This window comes from Eutrigla gurnardus (assembly GCF_963514095.1).
Source record: "Eutrigla gurnardus genome assembly, chromosome: 7".
In the NCBI taxonomy this organism is placed as follows: domain Eukaryota; kingdom Metazoa; phylum Chordata; class Actinopteri; order Perciformes; family Triglidae; genus Eutrigla; species Eutrigla gurnardus.
The window spans coordinates 13,820,506-13,848,227 of NC_139921.1; the positions used below are offsets into that span (position 1 = coordinate 13,820,506).

Below are 27,722 nucleotides of genomic sequence, written 5' to 3' on the forward strand. Positions count from 1 at the left end.
GGTGTAGTGGTGATTTCTGGCTCAGAGTATGCCTTTAAGAAAAACATATTTTTGCTGAGAAAACATGAACTTTTGAATAGCTCACCATCAATTTACTAACCTAGGAAATCTAGCATCTGTGTTAAACAAGGAGAGAGGCACCGCACACATATGGCTGAGGGAACTTTGATGTGAGACTAAAAATAAAGAGACTTAAAACTGATTTATACATTTTTTGATGTGCCTCAAGCCCACTTAAGTTGTTGATATTATTTCACCCAGAAGTTTCTATTACTAACTGCTTCTTAAGCCATGTTCTGGGGCAATTTTCTGCCATCTGTCTTTAGCCCGTTAAATATAAAGCAATCACTTTTGTAGGCTACTTCAATTACTATGTTCATTCCTCATACCCAATCAATAGTCTTTACACGTTGCTTTTCTATTCATGACTGGCCTGATTGAGGCAATAATGACAATGGTCACCTTTCTCCCCCTCTTTTCTTTTTCCTCTGTTAAAGTCTTGGGTGCCTAACTGTCCCAGATACAGATTACAGATACGACTGCTTTCTCAAATGTCTGCAGAACTACACATGTTTTGTATTGTATCTCTACTCTGCCAGTTGGATAGCAGTCTCAATTTACAAATACTGGTTTCACACAAAAAAAATAGGAAAATATATTCAAGCCTGCATGTTTATTTTACTCATCCAGAAGACCCCACTATACAGACAGGCTGATAGTGGCATGGATCTTTGCTAGCTTGTCGCCAAATGTTGCTAGAGTGGAGGTCTCTCTCTCTCTCTCTCTCTTTCTCTCTCTCTCTCTCTCTCTCTCTCTCTCTCTCTCTCTCTCTCTCTCTCTCTCTCTCTCTTTCTTCATCCCCCGTTATCCTCTATGTAACTTAAGGACGTAGTATTTTCCCTTAAACTTGAGAAGATAACATTCACTCTCAGGGGCTCTGTAGACCGCTTCTATAAGAAATGGCAATGTAATTTCTTAGTAGGCTATGTAATTGAACTATATTTATATTCACTCTTATACACTTGACTTCACGTTTTAGAACGTCTTCTCTTTGTCATTTACTTATTCATATGTATTTGTTACTGTGCACTATTTTCTGTGTGGAATGTGGAATTCATTGAATAAATTTCACTGTGTGTTGAATCTGTACCTGTATGGACTTTCAAGGTAGGAGTGGGAGGGAATGGGTTGAAGGTTTAAAAGAAAAAAGAAGGCTTGTGTGGGTCACTGTATGAAAAGTAGGATCCTGCTGATGGAGTTGAAGTTCCTGCTTGAATGTCATTCAACAAAGTCCAAGAGGAGCTGACAGTGACCACCACTGTGCTAATGGGGCACAAGGATTGTTGTCCCCCATTCTTTACAAATGAAGGCACATGAAGCCACCAGGGGGTGTTCAAAACTAAGAAGTTGATCAGAGAGAACGTCTGGTCTGGCATTAGGACTCACTCATACTAGGCAATTTGTTCAAAATCCAGCAATGTGACATCTTTCTGCAGGGTTGTGCACACGTGGGGGTTATAGAAAGTAACTGCTCAAAGTAACATTTAATTTTTTCAGATTCATGGTTTTCTTTTTATTGAGGCCATTCATTCAGCTGAGAGACCAACTTTGAAAGCTGTGTGTCATCAAATCTAATAATACTTTTAAAGACATTACTGCAGAAGTGGGACGAGAGAAACATATAAGGCCCAACTTACACAAGACTTACATAATGCCAAAAAAGTAATCTAAATGTATGATATGAAAATGAACAGTATAGTTTTATATAAAACGGTGTAATAATTCATAAAAGAGTCATAAACAAGTAATTCAAATGTCATAAGGAGCGATAGTATAGTGTGTAGAAAAAAGTCAATATAAAATGTCAAAAAACGTCATTAAAAACTTATGGTATGATTACCGTATATAAAAAGTCAGTCTAGTGTGTCGAAAAAAGTCATATAGTTAGTCGTGTGTAATATCGTTGCAAAAAAAACTAGGCTATAGGAGTCAAAATAAGTGGTACAATTTCATAAAATACTGTACTATAGTAAAGAATGTCATAATAGTTTGTTGAAAAAATCATAAAAGACAAAGTATAGTATGTCCAAGAAAGTATGGATTCATAATGATTCATAGTATTGTATTTAAAAACATTACAGTAAGTCATAGTGTAGTTTGTTGAAAAAAGTCCAAATCTATAATTGAATATGTCTAAAAAGTGACAGTAAGTAAAATGTCAGTATCGTATATCAACCAAAAGTCAGAAGAAGTCATTGTTTAGTATGTGACAAAAAGTCATACAATAGTATGTTGAAGAATGTCATAAAAAGTAATATTACAGTATATCAGACAAAGTCATTAAAAAGTATGTAAAAATGTTGATGTCATTAAATGCAAACACAGCACAATTTATATCATGGCAAAATATTTTGTTTTTATTCACAAATGTCATTTTTCTAAAGGAATACCCATGGTACTGTTAAAGGCAGAGTAGGTAATTTGGAAAAACCACAGAGACTTTGACTTTGAACGCATCAACAAATCGAAAAACTCCCACTCGCTTCATTCAGACCTCTATCCAAAGCCCCTTCCCCAGAACACCAAACAAGTGCTTGACATCGGCAGAGTGCATGAAATCAGGAAGTAAGCATTGACAGACAGGGTTTTTGCAGGCCTGCTACGGCAGCAGAGGGCATTTTTAAAAATGTTATGTCAGAGCATTTAATTTATTCATTGCTATCGGTATGTTACAAGGATTTCAAGTAACATAACAGAAAGTGTTTCTAAATAGAATCACCTACTCAACCTTTAAACGTCAAGGCATTACATGTCAGATAAACTCACAAATAAAAAAAACAAAGAGTTATACACAATTATGTTTTAGTTGCATTTCATAAACACAAAATCTGCCTTTTACTTCCCCTTTCCCTTTACCATTCTTATCCTGAAAATAATTTCCTTAACACAAAAAATGAGGTGAAATGACCCACACATACTGTACATTATGTTTCATCATTCTGCATATTATAATCGAACATAATCATAAAAAACTGCAAAACTCATGATTGTGTCTTGTTAATTTGCTTTGCTCAAATACCAGCTTTTATGAAAATAGAAGAAGTGTTCTTCTATGCAAAGGAAAAAATATCCTCAAAAAAGTTATCATTTAGCTACAATCACAGCAAAGGAAACACTGAATATGCATGCTTTGGATAATGCACATCTTTATAAAGCTTTAAAAAGCATTCCATTTTGTCACAAAAGTAAAAATCGTATTGAAAGTAAAGATTAGCTATCAGACAACTATATTAAGTGTGTGTGTTTACATTACTAGATGTAGATTTATGCATACATGTCAATATGTGGGCATGCTTCTAAAAATACATTTTTGTTCCATTTCACTGCAGCTCCTAGTCACTGATGTCCACTTGTTGGATGATGAGGTCAGCCCCAGCCAGATTGTCGTCATTGGTTACCATCCAGCTCCTGATGTTAGCAGATTTATGCATAAAACAATCACCCATGTAGTGGCAAACAAATAAAATTACAATAAATTCATTTTACATTCTTTCAAAGGAACATACATCACACATATATAGAAAACTACAGAAGGTAAACACAGTAACTTAAATATGTACCTTCCCATAAGACAGTCAAAAGAGGAAGTGAAGCTTGCTTGAGCTCAATATAGCATTTCTAAAATAAAACCACAATAGCACTTCCTGCTACAACCCATCTCTCATTTGCACATTTCACAGCATCACTCCAACACACCAACAACATACCACTAATACAATAGCATAGTATGTAATTTAAAAAAAAGTAATAGAAAAAACAAGGTATATTATGTCTTTAAAAGTCATTGCATAGTTTGTTATAAAACGTTTAAAAAAAATCATAGTATAGATGCCATAAAAAAGACATAGTATAGTATGTAGTAAAAAGCCATAGTATTAGTAAAGTCATAGTATGCCAAAAACAATAATGAATCAGTCATACTATGTCAAAAAGTAATAGTATAATATGCCATTATAAATCATAGAATAGAATGTCATTAAAGTGATAGTAAAGTTTGTCATAAAAAATAGGTTTTGCTGGGCAGAGACAATGGATAGGAAGAATGATGCCTGTATGAGGTGTGTGGAGATGGGATGAGTGGAATGACGTTAAGTCATGTAGCTATGGGTTACTGTTGGAGGTGGGATTTCGAAGGTTATGGTGGTTTGTTTTGGATGATCATTGAGTGGTGTTCTGGTGGCCCATTGTGATTACGTGGATTAACTGTTTCATTGCTGGGTTGTGGATGGCTCTATGGATGTAGTTTTCTGAGAGGATGAGGTTTCTTTCTTGAACTGTTTTGAGTCCAGACATACTATGGATGTAGTCGGTGCTATGTACTGTAGGAGTTGGTATAGCCTACCATTTTTATTGCCTGGTTCTAGATGATTTGTACTATGTTGAATTGGTGTTGTGAGGCTGTGCTGAGGCTGCGTATTCAAAAATGGATCTGATGTATGTTTGGTCAACTGTGATGATGACTTCCGGTGATGCTCCATGTTTGCGTCTGCTAAGTCCTTTGAGGTGGTTGAGTCTTTGGTTTCCTTGAAAAAGTAATGGATTGAGGACTGCACCATGTGGGACACTGGCTTCAGGAGTGAAAAGGGTGGAGGGAAGTGGAAACCTTAATCTTTATTTGTTAGAATTTGTTTGATAGAAACACCATTAATGTATGGAATCACAATGTTGTTGAGTTTTTTTGTTGTTTCTCTCTGTCCATGTTGTGTCTCTTTGTTCTGTTGATGAAGGCCCATTAGGTTATCCCTAAGTTTTAAGAGCTTCCCTGATGTGTTTTTGCTCTTTCTCCTCTGTACTTGTGAGTACATTTTGGGACAGATACCGGAGGGTTCTGATGACCCACAAGAGGTGAAATACCTGAAATATCCACTAGTCAGTTAGTCCAAGTCCAGCTGCCAAGTTATGGCTATTCTTCCTAAAAGAATATCCATGGTGCTGTTGATCTTAAGTCTAGCGTTTTCATTATTTTCTCCTTTCATTTTCTCATCCTTAAAATCATTTACTTTTATAAATTCAATTAAAATGTCACATACACATGGGAATTCATAAAATATCTTTAATGTGTCAAAAAGTAAAAAGCCAAACAAATAAATTATATTTTTTAAATCATAAGGCATATCTTATCAAACATAATCTTAAAAAACTGCAACCGTGTAAAGTTGGGAAATGTCCACTCTTGACTGAAGTCAGGAAATAGTCATTATTGTGTCCTTGTTTGCTCAAATGCCAGCTTTATGCAAGTAGAAAGTCCCAAAAGTAGCAAGAGGTGTTCTTTTATGCATAGGAAAAAAATCATCCTCGATAAAAGTGATCATTTAAATACAATTGAATGAAGCAAAAGAAACACTGAATATGCATGCTTTGGATATTGCATATCTTTATAAAGCTTGAAAAAAGCATTCCATTTTGTCACAAAGCTAAACAACTTATTGAAAGTAAAGATTAGCCAGTCGCATTTAACTAATTGAAAACTAATATATATTAAGGGTGTGTATCTACAATAGTGGATCACATATTTTATGCATAAATTCTCTTGCATGGCTTTAGCGCACACACACACAATATTTGGGCATGCTTCTGCAACTACACTTTGGTTCCATTTCACTGCAGCTCCTCGTCACTGTCGTCCACTTGTTGGATGATTAGGTCAGCCCCCGAGTCTTCAGCTAGATCGTCGTCATCGGTTACCATCCAGCTCCTCTTGCTGTCCCCCTCCTCCTCCCCGTCCATCCCCAATAAAAGGGCTGGCTCTTCATTTGCCTCATCTAAACTGTCCATGGGAATGTCATCACAATCCACTTCCTGGATGCATGCAGTGCACATGCGGTAGCGTCGGGTGCCCTCACACACCACATGGCCGGTATCCTCCGTCACCTGACACTTACACTTCCTGCACACCAGCTTCCTGGCTTGGTGGATCTGTGGAGAAACAACACACCATAATTGCTGTGCTGCTGTTGGTGTTTCTGTAGCTGAATGGCTATGAGTAGGTGACTGTAAATACTGATAGACATAAGACAACAATGCATCTTTTGTTTTCCAACAATAGAGCTTGGAGTATTTTCTTTTTAGCTTCTGAAGCTGTTAATGATAATAAATGACTGTCACCTCCTGGTTGTAAACCTACCGTCTCAAAATGGCTTCGAAGATGCTCTAGGCGAGTAAAGCGTTTATTGCAGGCCTGACAGGGGTACGGCCTCTCTCCAGTGTGGCAGCGCAAGTGACGCTTCAGGTCTGCCTTCCTCTTCACGGTGTGTGTGCAGAAGGGACATTTGAAGCGCATAATTGGGTTGGAGTCTGCAAAGAGGAAGAGAAACTGTTAAAAGCTTTGGCTTTTCTGTTCATTTCGTAGATATGGAAAGAACTGGCCTCTTTTGAGGGTTACACTCATGCCAGTCTGATGATGATGTTATTCCTTTTCTTCTTTTCTAGAGGACTACAGTTTGTCAAAAAAAAAGTCAGCCTAGTAAGTAAAATAAAAAAAAATAGGAAGTAAGATTGTTTATCTTAAAAAATAATAACATTGTATATCACAAGAATTAATAGAAATATGTTAGTGTACAGTATATCACAAAAGTCAGAGAAAATAAGTGAAGTCATGTCATAAAAAGTAATAGTATAGTAGCCTATGTCATAAAAATGTTATGTAAAAGTAATTGCATAGTATGTCTTAAAAACCATTGCATATTACATCATAAAAAGTCATAGTGTAGTATGTAATAAAATAAAAACATAATAAAACATAATTGTATAGTATGTCATGAAAAGTCATGTAATACTATTGTATGTCGTAAAAAAGTAACATAGCAAAAGTCATAAATAATGCATAGTATAGTAAGTCGTAAAAAGCATACGATTCATAAAAATGTCACAGTATACTATGTAGAAAAATGTCAGGAAAAAGTAATATTATAGTATGTTGAAGGAAGTCATGAAGAATTCATAAAATAGATTGTTGAAAAAAGTACAGCATGTTGAATTAGTCAATAGTATAGGACTTCCACAAAGGTCTAAAGGAGTAATACAATAGTATGTTGAAGAAAGTCATAGTAGATAGTATGTCATAAAAAGTCACAGTTTAGTTTGTTGACAAAAATGATTAAAAAAAAAAGTAATTAAATAACTAATCCAAATGAAAAAGTCGTACATACAGGGTGTCAAAAAAGTAATAAAAGGCATAGTATAATATGTCACAAAGGCCTAAAAGTCTTGCTATAGTGTTACAAAAAAGTACATTCTATACCAAAAATGGTATAGTATGTAATAATATGTCATAGTATAGTATACAGTACACAAAGGCCTACAAAAGTAATAGAATCGAATGTCAAGTAATAAAAAGTCAGTGTTGAAAAAAGTCATAGTGTAATATGTAATAAACATTGTCATAAAACATACTATATTAAGTATATAAACTATATTATATATACTGTGTGTATACACTGCAAAAAAAAATAAGGGAACACTTAAATCACACATCAGATCTTGATGAACAAATTATTCCAGTGGAAAATCTTTATGATGTAGATAAAGACAATAATCAATGGAAAAGAAAATCATCAACCAATGATGGCGTCAAAACCCCAACCGAAAATCAGAGTCAAAGACTGAAATCAGAGGCTGAAGCAAGAATTTCATCACGGCAAGTTGGCAACTCATAATGTGTATGGTCCCCAACTGCCTGTATGCTCTTCTGACAACGTCTGGGCACGTTCCTGATGAGTTGGCAGATAGTGTCCTGGGGGATCTAATCCCAGACCAGGATCAGGGCATCAGTGAGCTCCTGGACAGTCTGTGGTGGTACTTGGCTGCATCAGATGCACCGATAGATAATGACCCATAGGTGCTCAATTGGATTGAGGTAAGGGGAACACAAGGGTCAGTCAATGGTATCAATGCCATCGTCATCCAGGAACTGCCTACACACTCCATAGTCCTACACCAGGAGGAATCCAGGACCCACTGCACCAGAGCAAGGTCTGACAATCACTCTGACGATCTCATCTCAGCAGTCAGGGTTGGCCATGGTCTGTGCGACCCTCCAAGAATTTGCCTTCCCAGACCATCACTGACCCACCACCATGCTGATGATGTTACAGGCAGGATTATGTACACCAGGGTCTCCAGGTGCTTTGAGGTTGGTCACATGTGCTCAGTGTGAACCTGCTCTCATCTGTGAAGAGAATGTTGGCACCAATGGCAGACCTGCCAATTCTAGTGTTCTCTGGCGAATGCCATTCGAGCTGCTGTGCTGTGAGACCAGGTCCCACTCGAGCAGTGTTTCTCAAATGGGGGTGCTAGTACCTCAAGTGGTACTTTGGAGTACTGCAAGTGGTACTTGAGATATTTTTTTTATATTAACAAACAAAACAAATCTTAATCAGAGGTCCTAAAATATTTACACGGTTCAATAAAATGTAAACGTAAGTTCAATAAACCACATTTGACATTCAAAATTCCTAATAAGCACTCATTAGCTGCTGTAAGCAGGAAAAAAAACGTAATCAGTGTTACAGCTGTTGAATGACAATGAAAATCAAGAAAATGAATTTGTGGTTGAGACGTAGCATCCGTATAGCTGAAAACATGGCAAAGGATTAAGAAAAAGAAGCCCACATTTGTCACTTAATTGTAAGTGTGAGTCAGCAAAAAGACATAGTTCAATGCAGACAATGCCATCACATTATTGTATATGAGAATTTAATTTTGGCATAAATTTAGAGATAAATTATTAACTGCAGTCAATTTATTTGAAATGTTGCATGCAAGTGATTTTCAGTTACAAGGTAGTAGAAGGGTCATTGTAGGTAAAATAAATAAATAGAAATACAGAGCCAGGGGGATAAATCTACGAGAACATTAAAAAAAAAAAAAAAAAAAAAAAAGCAAATTTAAGAGTAGAAAATTGCAAGATTGTTGTTTAAAATGTGTGAGTTTTTTCACGTAAATGTGCCACATCAATCTCAAAATATCCAAGTATTAATTTATGACATTATGATCTTGCAAATTTATGTTATTTTCTCATTAATTATCACCATAATCTGGGAGAGTATTTACTTTTTTCTCTCATAAATGTATTCTCTCATGATTTTTTTCCTCATAAATGCACCTCTTTAATCTTGGAGTTTTTTATTTGAATGTTCCCACTTCCCCCTGCTCGTTAATATATATATAGGGTTGTCAAAATGAAGGCATTAATGCATGCTGGTGAATTTCTTAGAGTTAATGCACAAATTGTTTTTTAACGCATTAAAAGGGAAAAAAACAAGACGGGACTATCAATAAACGACAACGTTAGCAAGTGTCCGGGGGGGTGAACAGTTACAGAGCTGTAATGACATTACAGCTGTGAATGTAGCAGTTAGCCCCAACATTAGCAACTGGCTCAGGAATAAAGTTTTCAAAAATAAAAATAAAAAAGAATCTCTGGCTCAGTCACACTTAAGTTGGGCTAACCTTTTAAGGTGGGCTGATATTTAAGGTGAACCAGCACTATTCTCCTTTCAGTGACTAGCTCCTCTGAGTCTCGGAGCTTTTTGAGGTTTAGTGTTTATTTTAAATGTGTAACTGACAGCAGGTTGAACAGTTTATTATTAATATCAATATTGCACACTCTGTTCTCTTTGTAGCAACACAAAGTTGAATGTTTTCAAAGTTATTGTTAGAACTGTAGTGGTAATAGCCTATTAAGTAGCAGTACTCCATATCAGCAAGTTTTGAAATTTAAATATTCATACTCAGTCTGATAAAAAGTGGTGTAAGTGCATTTCTATTTGTGGAGGCTTCATATTCTGGTGCATATACGCCTTTTGTCATTTATCTTTCCATTCCCACAACAATATACAGAGAAAATGGGAATTTTTCATATATATTTACGAATAGTGATTAATCGTGATTAATCCACAGCTACCTTGTGATTAATCTGATTAAACTGTTTAATCGATTGACAGCCCTAATATATATATATAATACATATATATATATATATATATATATATATATATATGTATTATATATATAAAGATATATGTCATGAGAAAGTTGTCTCTCCATTTTCCCAAACTCACCTTTATTAAAGTGTCCAATAACACCCACAATAGGGGGTAAAGTAGCATACAACTCCTCTGCCTTTTCAGCCTTTTGTGTCCTCGCCTCCTCGATGTCTAAGTCTTCCGGTTGGTTGGAGCGGATGCTGTGGGATGCTCTTCTCTTGATTCCACCTTTAACTCGTCGGCGCTCTGATCCAGGCAAGGTGTACAGAGGATCCTGAGGGTCCTGCAGGTCCTCTGTCTCTGCCTTGAGATCATCAGCAGGGCTGCTTGGGTTAGCCTTCAAGGTTGAGGCCAATGACTCCTGGTCTGGATCCTTCCCCATAAAGCCACACTGGGATCTGGAGTTATCCCTTGTCCAGAGCGCTGGTGGTGGGCTGACAGAGCTGGGGCCTTGCTGCTGCTCTGAGGCCTCCTCTCCTGCACTGGTAAAACTGCAGGTCTCAGACAAGCTGATGCAGCGGTCACTGTCTTCATCTTTCACACTGATCTCCAAGGAGGATTTGATGAAGTTCTTGCAGTAGTTGATGACATTGTTCATCTGCAAGTAGCTGGCTGCAGACATCACCTCAATGACATTGTGACTGGAGAGGTCCAGTTGGCCAGAGTAGATGAAATCGAGGATGACGGTGAAGGTCTCCGGGCTGAAGACATCAAAGGTGGCGTTGACAGAGTCAGATAGCCCGTCGGGCCCTTGGGACAGCAGCATGCGAAAGTAGCCGCTGCTAGCAAACAGGACATTGCGGTGGGCCCTGAAGAGCTGGCCCTCCACCAGCACACTGCAGTCACAGAAAAGCTCCTGGCGGCGCTGATGGTTGAGCTGCTTCAGCAGGCTGCTTTGGTGGGCCACTGTGATGTCAGCAGTGTTGAACCACCTCTGAGGATGCCTGCAGGAGACAACATAGGACTCATACTGACTTGTTCTTGAAGAAAATACCAGATCACAGAGGCCATGTGGACACTGATTACTGAATTATTGAGACACTTCCATCTTCATGATCCTGATTTAAGCAAAGAGTCTATATGTATGAGCCTAGACACAGCCTACATAATATATCATTTGAATTATACATATAAAGGGGGGGAATATGCACTCCTGGAGTGTGATTTATGGGACATCTGAACTTATTGCCAGCTAACCTTGGTATATGATTATGCTACAGACCCCAAATATTACAGCAGGTCACGTAGCAAACACACCAATGACACCCTATTAATGTGTGTATTTCTCCCTCTCTTTGTTTCTGCACTGCCCAGCTCCGCAGAACATCCGCCCACCGGACTTCATTCTGGATAGCGATTGGTTGGACGAGCAATCAATCAAAGTCTCCTTCTAATGGGCTACACCCGATTCCAGTCAGAGAGCATCGCATCGGGTGGCAAAACCCCGTAATCATCCCAGAGGGACGCTGGTGAAATCTCTGATGTTACAAATACAACAGTCTGATTGGAAGAGAATATGACCGGGCATGTCATCCAAAAAAGAGAAAGAAATTGCCGCAACCTCATTTGAAGAATAGTTATTTTTCTCTAACCTATTTAGCCATCCTCATGTAGCCTAGACTCGGGAGTTACACGCATTAATTTTTAATTGTGCGTTGCTTGCTGACAGGATCCACAGCGCCCGATAAACCGCGGCGCAACGCCCGCCCGCCACACTACAGGGCTCCTCATGTCACACGAAACCAAATCTAGTATTTTAATCAAACTATTGTCCGTTAAATTCGGGCATCAGCCAACCCCCAAAACGACATGAGAGTGCTGCAGTCCTGCGAGAGAAAAAGCGGGCAGCGGCGCGCCAGAGAAGCCCAGTCTGTCCTGGAGCGACGCCCACTTCAGGCTCCAGCCAGCACACAATAGAAAATAGACACAAACCTCCCAACAACTGAACACGCTGAGCTGATAAAATACATATATTCGCATTGTATTTCATAGTAGCCATAAGCCGCGCTAAAAAACGCCCGTTTCCATTCTCAAGACCACCCCCACTTCTCGCCGGAGGTCCGGAGCGCAGCGAGCAGCGAGGAGGATTTGCCTGCTGCCCAAACCCAGCGACTCTTTCCCAGGCGTGAGGTGTCGGCAGGACCCGCTTACGCCCCACGCCGTGATACCCTGACAAATCCATCGATACTCACTGGTGACTTGATTCACCCGGCGCCCGATAGAGTTTACTTGCACCCAAGTCTGCCACCATTTCCATTTTTAATTTCTTTAGCCTTTTCTCTGTGCTCTTTTTTCTCGTCCAGGGTCCACAGTCAGGCACTTCCTGCTCAGCCCTAAAGACCGAAACCCGGTTAGAGCGACTGGAGCACTGTGCTGACGTGGGTGTTTATTAACTGGGTGCCCGAGGGTTCAAGGAACCATTTAAAGCCCTAGTGCCCCGTTTAAATGCAGTGCATAGGCAGAATATTAATATTGAACACAGAATACCCAGTCATATACAATTGTGCAATCATCCTGTTTGTGATATTCAAGCCCTCCAATGACCCTATCATAGTGGTAATTTGTTTAATCTGCCTGGGCATCACTATGATAATGCCTTGTGGTGCTCAAACGTTTTCTACAGGTGAGCGTACATTTGACTGTAATGTTCTTATGGTTTGGTGTTTTGGTGTTGGATCTGTGTCACTATAGAATTTTAATTTAATCACAATGTAGTCAGCATTGTAATTGTAAATCTCCTTTAATTACAATCATACAGCCCAGTTTCACAATGGTCTTCAGTTTCCTCATTAAGAAAATGATTTATTCTTTCATTCTTATGGCTCACCGATCAATACATTAATAGAGAAAATATCCATTGTTAATCCAAAACAACAACACAGAGAATCAGAAAGACATTTTTACATGTGTTTTCTAATGCAATCAGGAAATAAGATTAACATACAAATACAAAATGAAAAAAACAAACATTCACTCAATCATTGGGTTTATATGAAAAACAGAAATGAAGATGTTGATGGTTGATTTTGTCCCAGTTATTCAGAACAAGATTTAACAATAATAAAGGCTGGAGTTGCGTCAAGAAGCTGTGCCATTGGAAAATCCGGTGGGATTCGTGGACTGCCATCGCCACAGATCCTTACCTACACAGGTATGAAAAATAACATCAGGAGATTATAGGGAAATACTTGATCAAAAAGAACTCGATAAAATGCATACAGATGTGTGGCTGTTCTTACACATTCTTTCCAGGTCAAATTCAGCCTTCCAGCCCAGCTCCTTCTCGGCTAAACAGGGATCAGCGTAGCAGGATGCTATGTCTCCGCCTCTACGTGGGGCGACTTTGTATGCGATCTATGGAGAGGGTGCATTGAAGTTAAGTTGAATTTAACCAAAAGGAGGGTGGTTTAGCCTAAAAAGTGGGAACTTCACTGAATCAGCCTTCACCTTCAATGTCAGCTTTGCTGTCCTTGAACTCACATGACATGATGCAGTGTGGTTACTGCTCCAAGTCACATGACAATTTACTTTGGAGAGAAAAGCACTCTTTTGTCACTCACCTCTTTCCCTGATGCCTTCTCCATGGCTTTCACCATCTGGAGCACGGAGTAGCCCGTCCCTGTTCCCAGGTTGTAAACCTACAGACACAATAATGTGCATGTGCCAGCACAACCATAAATATCTCAATCATGTTTAAACATGAATAATCAATGAACCCGAAAATGACTGAAAGTGTTTTTTGAAAAACCTTTGTGTTTGCTCTTTTCTCAAATGTACCTTGCAGCCACAGTTGTCCTTCAGCTTCTTTAAAGCGGCTATGTGTCCTTTTGCCAGATCAACAACATGGATGTAATCTCGCACACCTACCAAGAGAAAGAAAACCTTGAGCCACTCACCCCAAAAGAACATTTCAAACCACAATTAAACTGTTACTGGTCTTTTCTATTACCTGTCCCATCAAGTGTGTCATAATCATTCCCAAATACGCTGAGGCACTTTCTTCTTCCAATGGCAACCTATGAAGGAGATGAATAAAGCAATGCAAACACTGTGAAATCATCCAATAGCTAAGAACTCCAACACATGTGGAATATGCACTGTATGCTCTGATCTAGCCGTGGATTTGGCATAGAGTTTGTGTACCTGGGCAACATATGGCAGCAGGTTGTTGGGGATACCCTGAGGGTCCTCTCCAATCTGGCCAGAGGAATGAGCTCCGATTGGGTTGAAATAACGCAGCAGCACTGCATTCCAGCCCTGTTGACACAGATGTGATAATGAGACACCATGTGAATATGTGAGTGGGCATCTGTGAACAACATTTTGCCTCCTGATCAGTACCTTCTCAGCTTTACAGTGGTCACTGATCATCTCTTCAATGAAGTACTTGGTCTTGCCATAGGGGTTGGTGCAGCCACCCACGGGGTGCTGCTCGTCGATGGGAAGGTGCTGAGGGTCTCCGTACACTGTGGCTGAGCTGCTGAAGACCAGATTTTGCACCCTGTGAGCTTGCATCACCTGGGACACATGCAAACAAACACGGCACACGCATCCAGTCAACAGTCTAAGGCACACGCATTCATCTTAGGAGTTAGAGCGTTGGTTGGCGGACAAAGCAAGTTCCACAAAAGTTTTGAAGGGTGCAGTGTTAGAATTGACTGACATGGCATCCAATGAACACACGCTGTCATGCACTCAGAGAGCAAAGCTTTAGTGCAAATAAAGATCAGTTCAAAAATTAAGCATGGAGTGCAGATTTAAAGGAGGACAGAAGGAGTACGATCAGAGGATAAAAGTTCAAACTGACCTCAAGCAGGTTCATGGAGGCCGTAAGGTTGATTCTGTAGTAGCGTAACGGCTGCTCCACTGACTCCCCAACAGCCTTCAGGCCAGCAAAGTGCATCACTGCACTGAAAGAATGCTGCAACATAGTTTTTAAGGCCCGGTTATAGGTATGCTGCGGTAAACACTAAACTTTGGTACATGGGGGTCCCACTCGATCAGGTGTGTGCACATATTGTGTGCTATCTGAGCATGTATGTTAGCCTAAAACATACTAAGTACGGAATACTATTTATCAGAAGGCCCTGAGACTTTCTTCCACCAAAAACAAAGTCTTGCCGCATTTATTTTCAAATATAATTTTTCAAGCTGAAACATGTACATTTTATTTTTACATATGGAAAAATCGGATTTTGGGCTGCAACTAACATTTATTGTATTTATCTAATAATTTGCCAAATAATTTCTCTGTTTTTTTTTTACTTTTATATGAATGTTAAAAATTGTGAAAAATGTTCTTATCATTACCAGAGCCAACACTGACATATTGCAATGGCTTGTTTTATATATAACTGTCCAAACAAAAGATATTTCAGTTTATGCATGATAAAGACAAGCATAAAATATTTCCATTTGAGAACAACAATCGCTATCAAAATAGCTGCAGGTGAATTCTCTGTTTTTACATTTTTATTAAATTAATAATTGTTCATACTGTAACAACTTTCTCACCTTTTTGAAGAGTTTTTCCAAGCCAGGTTGGTCCAAAAGATCAAGTTCATGAAACTCAATGCTGGTGTTCAGGAACTTCTCTATCCTACGTATGCTCTCTGGCACACCCCCCTCTCCTCCATCCACAACAGGATGTAGCACACGCACACACAAAGACACACAAAGGAATATCTGATATCAGTATCACTACACTAAACAAACACACTTGGATTCAACAAGTTTATGATGACGTACACAGTTATTAATTTGCCTGTGTTTCCAGTATGGAAGCTTACCTCTTACAGCGTTACTGAAGTTATCAACCACGACTGGCTGGTAACCTGCTTCGATGAGCTCCACCACACAGTGACTCCCAATGTAGCCCCCTCCACCTGTGACCAGCACCTTCTCTGCCATTTTCTCACCTGTTGAATACAACACACACTCTTCTTCAAACAATCAACCGTCCATTCAAAACCATGTTGTTCTTCTTCTTCCGGTTGGTATGACGTGGTGCCTAATTTAAACAGTAGCACAATGATTTGATTTGAAAAAACTATCCTGGAGTCTGAGCCCATTTGAGCACACCTGAAAGGTTTGTATGGCCTACTTGACAGATACATGATCCACCCACATTGTCCCACGTCAGCTGGTTCAAGTCTGAACCTGTCTAACCACTTCCTGTAGGTTTATACATCTGTACATACGACTTTTCAGCGTTGGAAGTCGTTTTATTTTGAGAGGGCAAACCTTTTTGTGACTCTATATTAGCTGCAACATACTTGTATGTTGTTACGTTTAATGATATAATTCCATTCAACTATATTGCCATTAACAGTAGAGGCCTCTATTGAATACTGAATAGAAATGTAATTGAATGAATCATTTACATTTAACTACCTGCCTATTGAATACTGAATAGAAATGTAATTGAATGAATCATTTACATTTAACTACCTGCCATCCAGCTTACATCCTCAACACACTTCTAATGTCCCCCATTGTTTTATTCTATGCTTAGGCATTTGAACCAACTATACAATAAAAACAAATTGATTATTAATTATCTGTATTTACGTTTAGGCAATGAAATATCAAATATCAATTTTTCATCTTGTAGCCTACCCAGTGCATCTTTGCCAGTTACACTCAATACTAAATAAGTCAAAGTCCCAGTGAGCAAAGTGCAACTCCCCTGACAAACTGCCAACATGAGAGAGTATGTCAATGAGAAGACTTACTAAATGTCCCGATACGAGTGTGAATGGTCGTTCCCGGCAGGAGCTCTGGGTGAAACTGGTCAGGAGAGGCAGACAAAGCGTGTTAAGTCAGAATGACTGCTTATCTGTCACTTCATTTACTGAAGTTTCCCCTCTATCCTTCGGATGCGTCTTTACTTCCTGTGAAACGTGGAACGGCGGTAAGTTCCTGATTACAAGAAACTTCCTGTGTATGTTCCTTCAAAATAAAATCACATATACCTCAAATTCGCACCATCGAGCAGTAAGTTCACTTTACCTTGAACCGTTTCCTTTCCTTTCAAATGATCCGTGTGTGAGGTTATACAACGTAAGATACAGTCTACAGTCTTCAACCTCATGTTCATGTTAGCGTGATGGGTTTTTTATTTTGAAGTATAAAACGGATTCACAACAGGTCTTATGGCTTCCTTCACGGTATTTCAAGTCTCCGCCGTGGTACGTGAGTGTGTCACATGACATGACGCCACACACGCTTCTAATAAAGCCACGCCTTCGGCCGTTCACACAGGGACGTGATTGTGCTCAGCATCCAGCTGTATGTACAATTTGTAACACACCAGATGGCAAAGGAAAAGTGCCACGTTACTGAACATGGTCTATTTTATTCAGGGCATTTAAACACAGTAGAGTTTTATGCAAATGTCTCTTATTTAAACTATCTACAGATACCTTTCTTTGCAAAAATACCAGTCAGGGATTGTTATATGAACGGTGATCTTTTTAGTTTATAAATGTTTTATTATTGTTTTTCATTACAAGCACATACATTCAATTTAAATTAGATTAAAGGGAATTATCACAATATACCAATACAACATGAATCATATTCATTCTTTAATCTGAGAAGCTTCTGTTTGAAGACCACACCTCAAAAGTATTCTGTCTGGCTCCATGTTATTCTAGCAATTCACCTATTCGAGGTGAGACACTTTAATCCTAATTCTGAGAACAATAACATCATATACCTCTATGTGTCATTTTTTGATTCTTTAAATGATTTGCTTTCTTTTCTACACTCCATTTCTCAAGGTTGTTTGCCAGTCGTGCCCTGCTAAGAGACACAGAGCATGAAGAACGGCAGAGGAATTGGGAGCAAATAAAGATGAGACAAGTTGGATACCTTGAAATTTATATTTGCTGCCTTCATTCATTGCAAATGTTGTCTCTTTGTCAGAAAAGACTTGGAGCAGATGAAGAAATCTCAAGGGGGAAAACAAAATTACAAAAGACTTCAGCAAGTGCACATGGTACTATTAACCGAAAACAATCCAACTATTCAAAAGAGGACAGACGAGAGGAGACTGAAGGAAACATAAAGCAAAGAGAACAAACAACAAACAATATATGACCATGTGACTGTCAGAGAACAGCAGGCAACCAGGATAGCCATCTCTTTTATAATTTTGGTTTACTTTTATTTTCATCTTGGGTCAAGTGTGCATGTTCAAGTTGTTTTACATCAAGGAGACTTTTTGACTTTGTGTGCTGATGCAGGTTTGCAGCTTGGCTCAGCTTTGCCTGTGTGTCTCTGTATGCATGAGTGTATGGCTCCAAACTTGCCTCGGGTTGCCACCCAAGCACCTTGGATGGCTGCAGCTTTGAGACAAGGGCGAGGGCTGCAGGGGGTGCATCCAGCATCTCTGCCCCCCAGTCCCCAACAACTTCCCTGCAGGTCAGGTGAAGGACGACTGTGGATGCTCTGAACATGTGCTTACATGGAGGGGCAGCAGTATGACTCAGATGGGGCTGAGAATTTCTGCCTGATCTGCCAGAGGAAAATGCCAAATAGGTAACACAAGGTCGAGCCAGAACCTACATGTGTGTCAGGAAAAGGGCCCTTTATGTGGCTCAAATGGGTGGACCTACACAAATGTTTACCAGATGAGAGAGGCAGCCAGCTACCGTAACACAACCCATAAGCTCAGTGAAAGAGGACCCTGCCACCCTGGTTTCAGCACTCTATCTGACATATGTTATCAGTCCAGGAAAAGTTATAGTTATCTTGAAAGGGAACGTTAGGGGTCCCAATTTTGAACTTCACCCCTTTTCTTCTTCCGAAGCGCCCCGTATAATTCGAAGCCTGGGAAGCCTGTTCAACTACTTGGGGAATGACATTGTGTTTGGTTGCGAGGTCTCAGCCTACCCTCTTCCAAAACTGGGCTGGAGGAAGACAGGGAATGACAACTGATCCTCTCTTGTTTGATATGAGCTGCAATTGTTATGTAAGTTTCAGTGTATATTTTGATTGAACTGTGTGCTGTAAATCATTTCCACCTTTTGTCCCAGTTTGCTTAACAGATAAAGATGTTTTTGATTAATTATTTTTTTCTTGTCTGATAAATTTGCGCGCTATCACATTTTTTTACTTACTGTTGTTCTGATCATGAATGCTTTCACACAGAACATGAATATTACAAAGGGGAAAAAGCACTGCCAAATTTTTCAGAAGTGAAAATGAATGAAGGCATCAACCAATCACGTTGTGCTCATCGCACCTGTTTAAAATGCACACTACAACAAAACAGGGCTTCAGGAGGTGTTCATCCAGGGCACCATCCAGGCTTGAACTGCCACTGCCTGTATTAATACCGCTTCCCCTAAACTCTTTCCAGTTTGACTTTGTTCTTCTCACGTCAGTCACATAGTACAATGTTGGCACTTTTCCTGGGTGATCGCGGGCCCTGCTATCAACTCAGGCTGGAGCACTGGCGCCAAACGGACACAAGCTGTTGCGCTTTGGACTCCTGGGGGCTTTTCTGTGGTGGTTGTCTTTCTTGATGGCTGCTCCTGCTCAGTTGCCTCCAGCTTCTGCTGCCTCCTGTTCTCTGCTCTTCTGTTGCTGATATATTTCAGATAGTCCTTGCACACCTGTTGCATTGCTGCCATAAAACCAACCCCATCACATCTACACTTGGGCTCACTTGGTGGCAGAATGGATCAGCATCTCTCAGTTGACCTATCCCCCCCCCCCCCCCCCCCCCCAAGAGCTAACGGCTTAAGTTTCTGTGGTTGGGTGGATCCAGGAGTAACATGCCTTTAGCAGTGTACCTGAACACCCCACTAGAGCCTCTTGGATGAGTGATGAAAAAGTATCTGAAAACCTAAAGCAAGCCCAGTTGCCTTTCCAAGAGTCTATCAAACCTTTTACTGAAGTGTTGTAACTGTCACAAATTTGCATCACTGTATAGTTTTCATACATTAGTATATAATAGTAGTAATAATATTTTGAGTATTAAGGCTTTAAGTAACATTATGATTGACATTTTCTGCGTTATAGCCTACGCATCAAGTTTTTATAGGACCACACTGAACTTGAGTCGTAAAAACAAATAGTGAGCATTTTTTCTCATTGTGGTGACTTGTGCTGGAACCCAGATATAGATGACCTTATCAACTGTATATGAACAGTAAACAGCAGGTCTAGCCAACATGTTCTCACTTCAATGCACCATACAAATAATTCCAAGCTTGATCAGTCCTAAAAAACGATGACGCTCTACATACCCCTCTAGAGTTACAGTCAGTCACAGCATGTCAACATACGCTCGTTACATGCATAGTGTCTTTTCAAGCTAAACTTCTGTTTTCACAGGACGTTAGGTAAGGCAACAAAAACACGTTGTTAGGTTTAGGAAACTAGCATGGTTGACTTGACCAATGACTCACATGACTATTGATACAAAATTCAAAGTTACTAACAACTGACATGACAGAATGTCACCTTCACTTTAAGTTTTGCACGGGACATGGACAGCAGTCCCCCTTGACGAAAGTCCTTTGTTTGTTGACCCATCCACCTGCCCTGTGTGGACTATCTTGCCCTTATACCAAGTCAGTTGCTCTGCCTGTAGTGCAGCTGGGTGGGTTGGTCACTATAGCTGCTGAATGAGCGTCTGGGTCAGATGTCAAGGAGCAATGAACAAGCTGCATTCTTTGACACCTTGACAATGAGAATGGGTTGGCCTGGCAGGCAAATTAGTGCAGAACTTCAGATTTTGGTTTTGTTTTAATTCATTTAGGCTGTATTATTTACTTTAAAGGATCATACCAGTCTAATTCTGACTTCTCCATTGGCAGATATTTCCCCTGTCTTCAACACATCTTGTGTGCACGAGTGTATACTTTTGTAGAGCTCAGCCTACCTGTTTTAATTGCCGTTCACTGCCATTCATGTTGAAACAGTGTATAAAAACACTTTACGAGACTGTTAAGTTGCTGCGTTTAGGTAATTCAACCTTGTGACAATCATTGCGTTTTATTTGATCTAAAATGACTGTATTGCTCTAATAAAAGCCATCAAAATGTGTGCATTGATATCAAATCATGTCTGTGTCTTAATCTAGAAGTAGATTCTGGGTGCACTTGTTGTTGTATCCGGCTGAGGAGCTAGCTGGTAATATCAAGTTCAAGAGAACTCTCAGCAAAAGCTACATGTTCCCTTGGCTGCATCCCATTGGCCAAAAGTTCTCTGGCTAGCTCTGATTGGACTTTGTGACCATGAAGCAGCGAGATAAACAATGATTGGTTTACGATCCACAATTCAATGTAGAGAAGAAGATACTGGTCAAGAACAACTTCACAGTATGTCCCAGTATGAGTATGAGGAAGATATGCTGGAAAAAGTTTAATTTAAGGCGACTTTTGAGCCGTATCAGTATGAGCCTGAAATTCAAGACCTCCTTCATACTTGGGTTCCGCCCTCTGAGCTGTCAATCACAAGAGAGACAAGAGAGAATGGTGAACTTATTTACTTATTTATGTACTTATTTATAGAAAGATGCTGTATTCAAAATCAAAAATGTTTCTTATCTGCTTGACAGTAGTGAAGGTGATGAAAGGCCTTTGATCATCTGGAGGAAGGCAGTGATGATGGACAGCTGGCATCTGGAGATTACCTCAGCGGGGCTCGGAGGTAGAGCAAGTCATCTTCCAATTGGGAGATCGACGGTTCGAATCCCGGCTCCTCCAGTCTGCGTACCAAAGTGTCCTTGGCGAGGTGGCTCCTCTGCCATCAGTGTAAGAATGTTTGTGTGAATGTAGTGTAAAGCACCTTGAGTTGCTAATAAGCTATAGAAGTAAATGTGATCCATTTAAATCTGTTTATATGACCATAAAGGACTTTTCAGTAAAATCACTGCTCATTTGTAAAAGGAATAGCTATTTCTAATTTACAATTAAACCTCACACTGCTTTTAGTCACCTTTCTGTAACATGGCACACAAATAAATCACTCTTGTTAACTGCTGTGTAAATACTAAATTTGTATAAGTGAAATTAAAATAAAGCAACCCTGTATAGGGAGACTGTTGACTCATCTTTGACATAAATGGTACAAATTGTAAACACAAGTCACTGCTAAAGTAAAGCTTCTGTCCCTTCTCCCCTGCTTTCACCATTTCTGCAAGAAGAACAGAACATTGGTTCAGTGAGAAAAAAAGAAAGAGATGGATGGATTGAAAAAAGGTGCAACAATATGCATGTCTCCATGTGATTCTCTACATCTCTCTCCACCTGAGTGCAAGTTAATCCTCCCCTCATCCCCTGACTCCCAGCTGGATACGCCAGCTCCTCCTGAATGGCAAGCTGCATTAACGCCAAGGAACTTTCCCCCGCTGTCTGTTAGTTAAAGCTGATTGGAGATTACAGGCGTGCAGTGAAAACACAGCCCTCCATTTCAAATCACTTTCCACTTTTCTCTCTCCTTTATCTCTCCTTCTTCTGTTCATTTCTTTATCATCTTAATCCCAACTCTCCTCCTTTTCAATGTCATCAACTTTCGCTTAACACTACCTTTTTTCCACCTATTCACTGCTCTTCTTATGACAGCTGAATGACAAGAAGGATGAAGAGGGAGAGACAAAAAAAAAAACAACCTTCCCCTCCTGAGTGGAGCCAGATGATGTCATGGGGGCATTTGTCCTCCTGGTGTGGAGGCTTCCCTTCCCCTGCTAATTACCTTGTACAAACTTGAATCTGATATGGCGGATATGAGGCCCAAATACAATTATTGTGGGCTAACAAAGAGATATTGAGATTCGGGGAATGAGGGAGAGACTGCAAGTGAGATAGAAGGAAAGACACGTGCATGGCAATGCATGCACACACACACACACACACACACACACACACACACAAACTCATATACAGGAAGTACATGCATGCACACACACACACACACACACACACACACACACACACACACACACACACACACACACACACACACACACGGTTGTATAGGCCTACCCACTCACCCACACACACAAGCACAACCACTTGTCCTTCCCCTCCATTCCCTCAGATAGGCTAATGTTATTACTGGAGTAATTATCCTCATTAGTGCCAGCAGCTGTAGGGAGCACATTGCTTGCTGTTCAAACTCCACCCCAAACCTTTCCATCTTCACATCCCACTTTGTATTCTCTAGATCTCATTTGCAGACTTTGTCTCCATCCTCTGCATCCGAGGTGGAGGCAGTTGTAAAAATAGAGCCCGTCAGATACGTATTATGCCAGAGTTACCTCTGTTTTCTAACTTGTTAGAGTCTATTTTGTAGGGTTACTAATGTGTTCTGGTCTAAAGCAGTGCAGAAAATGGCTCATGAACAATCATTCGTACAACAAGTAGTTGGTAATTAGCAAGACAAAGATATGTTGCCAACAGAAAGTTATTTTCATAAAAAGCACAACTGCTTCTTTTTCATCTGCCACCATTGAGTTGAACAATTGAACACAAGATGGCACTGTTTAGTCAAATAACCACTTTAACGCTCTCCAGCAGCTGCTTTTAATTTGACAGATAGATAGAATATTAACACTGCTCTCTCATCTAATCTGCTTCATGTTTTTCATTTACATCCCTCGAAAAAAAAAAAAAAATAAATAAAAACTATCCCTCACAAAAATGACCTGTCACTGTCCGTTCCCCTTGGATGCAAGGACACTTCCCCATTGGGATGGCTCTGAAGAGTCGAGGATAAGCGTTTGCATAACTTAATGTATTGCCTGTTTACCTGTGTGCTGTTTATATGAAAGCACCCTGAAAATGATTGCCTTCATGCGTTTTAACTTTATGCTCTGCCTGCATCTTTACACACAAATTATGAGATCAACAGCTGAAACAGACGGCTTTACACACATCATCCCCCCCGCTCTGTGAGATTGCTTTTTGTTTTATTGCCAGGCGCTGGTGCGGCCAGTAGGTAACCTGTATACGGCTAAGCCCTGCATCAGGCGCTAAATGTCATGCATAACCTGTTTTTATTGGCTGATATGGCCTGTTGTACCCTTCTCCTTTTTCCTGGAAGCCATTGTTAAAGAGCTGGTTGTTAATGCGGCTGACCAGATGGGCTCCTTCTCCCTGCAGCTCTGACTGGGGGTGTTTACCATGCACTGGGCTGTGGATAACAGGTGAGAGACTGCTGCTGGTTTTCAACCAATCACAGAGCAGCAGATGTCTGGCCTCTGCCTGTAAACCTTTATTTGGCATTTGGGGCCTTTATGTGCAGGGTTTGATAATAACACGGAATCAAAGTGAATTCAAAATGTATGAGTTGTTTAGTTTTCTATGCTATTATGTGAAGTCCAAACACATACTCACTGCTATCCAACATCCCTGAGCCCTACACACTGAATCTTCAGTTAAATGAAGCTCAAGAGTTTTTTTGTGTATCTAAGACTTCAGATGACAAACTGCCCAGTCATTTAATTTTCCCTTTATAAAGTTCCGTCATCATTTCCAGAGATTTTCTCTTGTCCCTTGTGTGACAAAATGTTTCCAGCATTAGCGTCACTAACTATCAGCATTCCCTTCCATTTAAAATGCAAGCCATCTCAAATTACTGCAATTATCATGGCAACAACAAAGGTAAGGCCTAGGACGGTTTAGAGGAGCAGCATTTTAAAGCTTTGAATCAATCCGCCTTAATGGATGACCTGCGTCTAGCATGCATGTATAGATTAGTTTGGACGGAGCACCTGTCCCTGTTCGGTCAACAGCAGATCAAGTTACTGGCTACACATTCTCTTGGCTGACACAACTTCCTGTGATTGATACACCAGGCTTTGTTCAATGCTGCTCTCACAATATTGATATTGCATGTAGATTAGAAGCATATATGTGTAAATTATATGTGGACATTTTTATCAATATAATTTAAAATCAACATCAGATAAAGCTCATGTTATATGTAAAAAATATTCAGTACAACACATTTCCACAAATAATTCCACCTAACGTCTGTCTTCTTATTACAAGATCTGTCCCTAACGAGGCCTCTCAGGTTGATTATGGAGTTAAGCTGCCGGAGCGGCCCACTGAAGCGAGGCTGTGGCTGGGCTTAACATCCTTCCAAGAACAGCTTGTATCTGATCGGAACTGGGAGACAAGGCTCAGTCAAGAACGGGAAGAATACTCTGAACTTTGCTCCTGAGTACTGAGATTTAAAGATTATATCATTAAGTATATTTTCTCCGATTTCATGTCAGATAATGTTTATTATGCATATCTTGTGATATTGAGAAGAAAACTGGGGAATTAAAGCAGCTGACAGGATATGAAGCACATCTTCCTCACACTAAGTTTTTAGTCTCCTAATCCTGTTTCTCAGAGCACATTATGGGGAAATTCCCCTTAGATTTATGGTCGTTTCATTCAAAGTTAAAATGAAGGAAGCAGATGCTTCAAAGCATCCAGCCCGCTCTCTGGTACACTCATGAGTAATCCTTAACTGATGTTCAAACAAACGTCACCTGGCCTGCACTTCCGAGTGGTTAACCTTTAATGCAGGCCTCCTTTCGAGATCATTCCTTTTTGAGTCAGGAGTCCGGAGGAAATCTACACATTTTCACCAGCTGGCCTAAATCCCCCTTGGTGTGCCCTTATATGCCCCTATAGCCTACTGCTGGTGTGGCCTTGCTGCGGCTCTGTGTTATTCACTGTCACCTCCATTATCTCACTGATGATGAAACAATTAGCTTGCAACCGTTATGCTAACCACAAAGCTGGACGGGTGATGGATGGGCTACGTGATAGACTCAGGCGGTTCGTTGGGGGGCTTTGTCCAGGATCTCTGACACCTTCTATCTCATGATACAAGCAACCCCCATTGCCTCCATCCAACTCCCGGATCCACCCCTGTTACCCCCACCAGCTGCCTCTGACCCCTCATCATAGCCCTGCCTCTGCTTGCCATGTGCTGGGAGTCAAAGGGTTCCCACCTATCGCTCATCAGAATGGAACCCCACCATCTCCTGCCCCGCGCACTAAATCACAATCAATCGCTTGGCAGACAGAGATGGATTGGGACATCCTCGACCCTGTACCTTTCAGCAGGCCGCCCACCCTCCAAAGGGCTGCTGTCACTGACAAATAATAGAGGTGATTTGAGAAGGAGTGAGCAGGTCAAGTCTGCCGGGCCTGGAAGGAAGTTATCACAAAGCAATGGAGGGAAATTCTTTTCTCTTTAGGAACTCCAGTCACAATGTCTGACAGCATGTCAGACCCAAGGACATGTGGTGGAGAAGGTTTGCAAAAAAATTAACAAAAACACTTTATTGTAAAAATGTAATCTATCTAAATGTAATTCAGGGAGAATTTTGAGTGATGTGGATAATATATTTTTATGAGGCTGAATGTATGGGGAATATAAATGTGTTTTTTCCCTGCTGCTCAAAGGTTCATAAGAAGCTATTGCAAAAAAGGATCACTGTTAGATTTGTAGGCCTAATAGAGTCTTTTATGTTCATGGGCTACTTGGGATGATGGCTGAATCCAATTAAGTCCAACATTTCAGCTAGTTTTCCATTAAATGTCAGTCGTTCTAACAAGGTAACCTTTAGCCTACTTAGGTAAATTTATAACCTCCAACTGAAAATCTAATTTAACCTGAACTTCATTTAAATACACACTAAGCCGCATAATATGAAAAGTGTAGTCATGTAGAAATGCCATGAATATACATTTTCTCATTCTTCAGTAAGTATGAATAACTTATGTTGTTGCTAACATTAGCCAGGCAAGCCAACGTAGCTGGATGTTATGTGGATTATCCCTCATTTTGCCAATGTTAAGCTACGTGTGTTGTTACTCAGAGTTATCAAAATGAAGTGTGTTTGGCATTGCTTTAAACTTAAAACAAATTATATTTTAGTGCTAATTAACACTGTAAAATGGTATATTTGAACCTTTAGGTGTGCTGTGTGGAAGATATCGGACCAAAATATTCACCAAAGAACCACTTAGAAACAATATGTCTGCAATTTCAACTCAGGCACCGGCCTTCTGCACATTAGATCGTATTTATATATGTACTATCATTAAACTGCCTTACTTTCACAGCCTGTCTCTCGAAATAATACAATCTTGACATTCTGCCTCATATCACGTGTGTTGGAAGAGTGGCTGTCTAATGCTTCCTAATTTGCTTCACAACATACTGAGTGATTGCATCATTCACATGAGCATTGACAACAAATATCATTCAGACATGTAAAAGTCTCCATGATGCCATAACACGATGATTGGAAGTGAAAGATCTTATTCTGTATTCACTGCCAAGGACTCAACAAGGATCATTCACATGTAGATGTGCCTTTCTGGAAGTGCCTCAGCTATACAATTTCCATTTAGATAAGGTGTATACACAAATAAAGAAAGGCCATTGGGTTCTTCATTTGATTAACTAATCATAGTCTTTGTAATTCCACTCGGAGACCTTGAAGGACAGTGTCGGGCTGTGCACCCTGATTAGCCTATGCATGATTACTGCTGCTGTGGCACAAATCAGTTCAAGTAACTCAACTCCATACTCTACGCAGTGGCTGTGATTAAACAGGCATATAAGACACAGAGAATTTCAGTCTGTTTAATCCTGTTTCCCATGTCTAGATAGATAACCACAGTATAGTCCCTGATCAACAAT

The 27,722-nt window shown here is 40.0% G+C and overlaps 2 protein-coding genes across 3 annotated transcripts; both read right to left on the reverse strand.

Annotated features, from left to right (window-relative positions):
- Positions 1–5,122: 5,122 nt before the first annotated feature.
- On the reverse strand, positions 5,123–12,527 carry zbtb8a (zinc finger and BTB domain containing 8A). Its single transcript, XM_084013342.1, has 4 exons — positions 12,239–12,527; positions 10,122–10,990; positions 6,185–6,354; positions 5,123–5,976 (listed from the first exon to the last, which is right to left on the reverse strand). The coding sequence occupies exons 1-4, from the start codon at positions 12,301–12,303 to the stop codon at positions 5,659–5,661; spliced, it is 1,422 nt and encodes a 473-aa protein (XP_083869468.1). The 5' UTR covers positions 12,304–12,527; the 3' UTR covers positions 5,123–5,658.
- Positions 12,528–12,827: 300 nt separating this feature from the next.
- Positions 12,828–16,940, reverse strand: gale (UDP-galactose-4-epimerase). Of its 2 annotated transcripts, none has more exons than XM_084012980.1 (11): positions 16,781–16,940; positions 15,836–15,964; positions 15,561–15,673; positions 14,854–14,967; positions 14,388–14,564; positions 14,190–14,303; positions 13,996–14,062; positions 13,824–13,909; positions 13,607–13,684; positions 13,286–13,400; positions 12,828–13,189 (listed from the first exon to the last, which is right to left on the reverse strand). In XM_084012980.1, the coding sequence occupies exons 2-11, from the start codon at positions 15,954–15,956 to the stop codon at positions 13,125–13,127; spliced, it is 1,050 nt and encodes a 349-aa protein (XP_083869106.1). In that variant the 5' UTR covers positions 15,957–15,964; positions 16,781–16,940; the 3' UTR covers positions 12,828–13,124. The 2 variants fall into 2 exon arrangements, with proteins under 2 accessions (XP_083869106.1, XP_083869105.1); XM_084012979.1 differs by having other exon boundaries at positions 15,561–15,676.
- Positions 16,941–27,722: the final 10,782 nt, after the last annotated feature.

Excerpts from the sequence above, each read along its gene's own strand:
- zbtb8a (XM_084013342.1), bottom strand. The coding sequence starts at position 12,303 with ATGGAAATGGTGGCAGACTTGGGTGCAAGTAAACTCTATCGGGCGCCG. Across the intron at positions 10,991-12,238 it reads CCGGGTGAATCAAGTCACCA|GCATCCTCAGAGGTGGTTCA; the intron begins GTGAGTATCGAT and ends TGTCTCCTGCAG. Across the intron at positions 6,355-10,121 it reads TATTGGACACTTTAATAAAG|ACTCCAACCCAATTATGCGC; the intron begins GTGAGTTTGGGA and ends TCCTCTTTGCAG.
- gale (XM_084012979.1), bottom strand. The coding sequence starts at position 15,956 with ATGGCAGAGAAGGTGCTGGTCACAGGTGGAGGGGGCTACATTGGGAGT. Across the intron at positions 14,968-15,560 it reads TGGAAAAACTCTTCAAAAAG|CATTCTTTCAGTGCAGTGAT; the intron begins GTGAGAAAGTTG and ends ACTATGTTGCAG. Across the intron at positions 13,190-13,285 it reads ATTTGACCTGGAAAGAATGT|GTAAGGATCTGTGGCGATGG; the intron begins GTAAGAACAGCC and ends ATACCTGTGTAG.